The 4,188-nt window shown below is 40.3% G+C and overlaps 1 protein-coding gene across 1 annotated transcript; it reads right to left on the bottom strand.

Annotated features, from left to right (window-relative positions):
* Positions 1 to 1,833: 1,833 nt before the first annotated feature.
* Positions 1,834 to 3,364, bottom strand: MYCN (v-myc avian myelocytomatosis viral oncogene neuroblastoma derived homolog; the record flags this gene model as incomplete). Its single annotated transcript, XM_009871815.1, has 1 exon — positions 1,834 to 3,364. A coding segment is annotated over one exon (600 nt), but the record flags the coding sequence as incomplete, so codon positions are not given.
* Positions 3,365 to 4,188: the final 824 nt, after the last annotated feature.

Consider the following 4,188-nt stretch of genomic DNA (forward strand, 5'->3'; position numbering starts at 1 on the left):
GGGAAGGGAAGGGAAGGGAAGGGAAGGGAAGGGAAGGGAAGGGAAGGGAAGGGAAGGGAAGGGAAGGGAATCTCTTCAATTTTGCATATGGAATCCTTAGACAGTACATTCCTAGACTGTAAAGAGACAAGACAGATCATTGTGATGTTCTTGTTCAGAATATGACTTGCATCCGCCAGGAGAGTATTTAGCCAGTATACAGCTCTGAGTTCTTTTTTCTAATGTTATACCAAGCCTAAATAAACTCATGTTAAGAAGACTTTGTTGAAAGTCAAGCAGGCACAGGTGAGAAAGTCAATACAATTGGTGAAAAGCTTTCCTTCTCCTTCAAAAGCCATGTGACTCACATCGTTTGAAAACAGTACAAGAGTTCAACAAAAAATGCTAATAAGTTGGAGGTTGAAAATTGTTCATTTGTTGCAGCTAGTAAAATTAAATGTACCCTGTGACTGTCCACACTAATTGTCTCTGCTTAGGCTTTGTCTTTTACTGGGTTTTTTACTTTACTGGGGTAGTGGAGGAAACATGATCATAGTCCACATCAAGGGAATGAAAATAAGGATTCTTTTTATGGAATGACTGTTGTCCTCAAGTCTGAATTTAGAAGATATTAAGTCTACTCAGGCCAATTCTTCCAATAGCATAAACTTGTGTAGGCCTAGCCGAATCAAATTGACAGTATCAGTTTGTGCCTGTTGAGGTTCTGGATTTACTACGCTGAAATATTGATATGTACAATTCTTGGTACAGAAGCTGTTTGAGGCACAAGAATGCACAGGTTTATGGGTACACCAACATGCTATTGTAAAGCATGGACACATGGCATATCTATTACTGTAGCAGCTCTGCCCCTATACTGCTCTTACACTGTTACCTCACAGCAAATGAGAGGTTCTGTACCTCCATCACCAAGCAAGCTACCTCCTTTGTGGCTGAAGTAGTCTGGGGCAGATGTCCCAGACTAGCTCCTTGCAAGTTGATCCTTAAACTACTTACCATTTGGCCATTAATCCAGACCTTGTTTTCCTGGTTCAATGTAACAGAAATACCTGTACAGACTAGAAAATAAAACAACTCTTTGGTCTCAAGGAGCTTACCAAAACCACCAAATATATTTCACAGATTTACAACATCTTGCTCCTGTCACACCAAATGCCATCACACCTCTTGAGACAAATCACCTGCCAAGGTTCATTGGTCATTTGACATATTTTATAGCTCTGTAACTTCCCTGGGACTTTGAATTTACTAACTTAGCACAAGCAGGAAAAAACCAGGATATTCAGCTACAAATAAGAACATTAATTCTCCCCTGTAACGACGAGCTGCCTTAAGGATAAGCCTTTGGTAATGCAAAAAATAGCAGTCAAGTAAGATCTTTGTTTACTACAAATATTTCATTGTCTGTGCTGTAGAAAGCATACCTCCATCATTTACTTCTCCACCTATCTCTACAACACTGAGGCCAGTACCTTAACAGAACGGCAACTTGTGTTTCTGATCCCTCACAATTTTCCACCTACAGTGGATATTCCAGAAGTCTTCACAAGACACGAGTCTTTACATGAATCACAGCACATTCAGTCCCCTGGGATGATCCTGACACCACAAGAGAGATCTGAAGTACAGAAGAATAGGAAAATTGTTCTTACTACAATTACTTTTAACCAGAAATGGCAACGTCCTGCCCAGCTGACTTTTCGTAGAGCGTCACCTATAGTTTGCAAGTTTAAGTGCCCAGGATATGGGACAATGTTTGGTATTTCATGAACATTGCAAAGTTAAAAATTTTTATTTAAAAAGAACTTCATTTAAAACAAAAATAGTAAATGGCACATCATGTAATTGCTATTTATTTTCATAAACATGAGGTATTTCAAAGTGCTATAAGACGCAGCACTAAATGTACATCGTTGGAAGAAATTAAACACAGAACTTTGCAGTTACCCAGTTCTATGCACCAAACATTAACAAATACATTAACTGGAAGAAACAGGCTAGGAAAAGGCATATATAGTAAATTTCTTTACAAAAGTTTCTTAGTTCAAAAAAGTGATAAAGTAATATCTACTCAAAACTTTCACAACTCATTTTCATACGAAAATATAAGTATCAAATTTAGTTATGTATCAGCATCATACTAAAGTATACAGGCAATGTAAGAATTAGTACAGTACATAACAGAGATTAACAATATATTTGTATACAAAAACATGCTCCTCAAACATTGAGGTATTAACAGTACTTAGGTATGAACTTCCAGTCTAATACTGGTAGCAAAAGCCACCTCTCATAACCCAAGACATGTACAAAAGGCAAGTGTGTAGATGGTATTTACAGAAAATTCCCACAGGGGTATAAAATGCCAACCCCTAAAGTAACATCTGTTAGAACATAAGCACCATAAAACTTAGGAATGAACATTTTTAAACTCAATTAGATGTCATCAGCAGCTCCAAATGCTCACAACAATTTTTTAAAAAAAAAAAAATCCCCACCATCTACAGTTGTTATGAGGAAAAACAAAGGCAGTCCATTGTTGTTTGGTAGTCTTGCAATAAACTCCTTGCAAGAACATCCATTTGCTCCGTACCCGGATAATATAATCTGTCAATTACTTCAGGGACTGGATTGAAAGCAAAACCAACATTCTTAACGTCAAAAAAACACAATTTTTTTTTAAAGAATCAAAAATGTGCAAAGTGGCAATGACTGTCTTGGTCAGCCAAAAAAAAAAAATGAACCAACCAAAACGATAAAAAGTTTAGCAAGTCCGCTTGTATTCTATTTTCTTTAGCAATTGTTGTTGTCTGGCTTGCAATTTTTCCTTTTCTAGCAATAACTTCTGCTCCTCTGCCTGAAGGGAATGAACATATTCAGTGGCTTTTTTCAAGATCACAACTTTTGCAGCTTTCTCATTTTTAACCAGTTCCGGAACATGGTCCCTTAATGTGAGGAAACTTGACCGTAGATCATTACGTCGTTGACGCTCCAGGATATTATGGTTGCGTCGACGTTCACTATCCTCTGAATCAGAGTTTCGAGGACTTGAACTCTTAGACTTTGGTTGGATCGTGGGTTTCACTGGACGGGGCACCTCGGTTTTTAACTTTTTCTGTGGTGGAGCATCTTCACTTTCCATGTATGGAGAAGGAGCGGCATAATTATGCTGCTGGTGAATTGGTGCGCAACGCTTTAAAATTAGTTCATTCTGCTGTGTCCTGACTGATGGAAAAGTGGTATTTTTAGGACGTACTGTAATAGTAAGGGTGGTAACAGCCTTGTTGGAGGAGGAGCGTCTTTTCTCCACTGTCACAACATCTATTTCTTCTTCTTCATCCTCTTCCTCTTCATCTTCATCATCTTTTGGTAATAGAAAATAGAAAATAAAATAGACATTATTTTCACTGAAAACACTGCGAACAAGCATCGGTCTGGATGTATTTATTGACAAAATATGTACAGTAAAAGCAGCAATAAAATAACTGATGGCAAAAACAGGGTGTGCCCACCATCTGTAGTCAGATGTAGATCTGGAAAAGTATGTACAACATACACTAAATGACTGAAGAATGAGGCTTTCTCTAAGTTTAGTAAGTTTAATGAGGTGGGGGGGGGGGTGTTTTGAAACACTTCTAATTTTCAGTCAGAGTGGGGCTACCATCCCACTGCAGCAGTTTTAGACAAAATGTATGTATTTTGAAAGGAATCGCAGGCCTGCAGTACAAAAGGCACGCAGAGTGCCACAACACAGCCTTTGCTTGGTGGAAAAGCAGCCGGAAAACCGAAATAATCGCGGGGTTTGTTCTGAGGCAGAAGGTGAAGCTGCTCCAGCCGGGGACCCTTTAAGCCGGCGCTTGGTGCACTGCCAAGAAGACAGCTGTTGGAAGTGCTTCCTCACCCAAAGCTGTCAAACCAGACATTAAAGGGACAGCAGGCTTTGAAACCCGGGACGGATCACCAAGTTTCTGGCGACGGTCATGCGGACCAGCCCATCTACACACGCGAAACCACTGCTTCAGCCCCAGCGGAGCTCTCTGCGAGCACACACAGGAGACGCTTTTGGGCGTTTTAGGCTCTGTCAGTGCAAGTGCCGCCCCGAGGGGTCACGGGCCTGCTTCCAGCCTTCCGAAACGACGCCTAAGGGCACACACGGTCACCCCCACGACACACATCCGCAGGCTGGTG

This window comes from Apaloderma vittatum, unplaced genomic scaffold (genome assembly GCF_000703405.1).
Source record: "Apaloderma vittatum isolate BGI_N311 unplaced genomic scaffold, ASM70340v1 scaffold20386, whole genome shotgun sequence".
Classification (NCBI taxonomy): Eukaryota; Metazoa; Chordata; class Aves; order Trogoniformes; family Trogonidae; genus Apaloderma; species Apaloderma vittatum.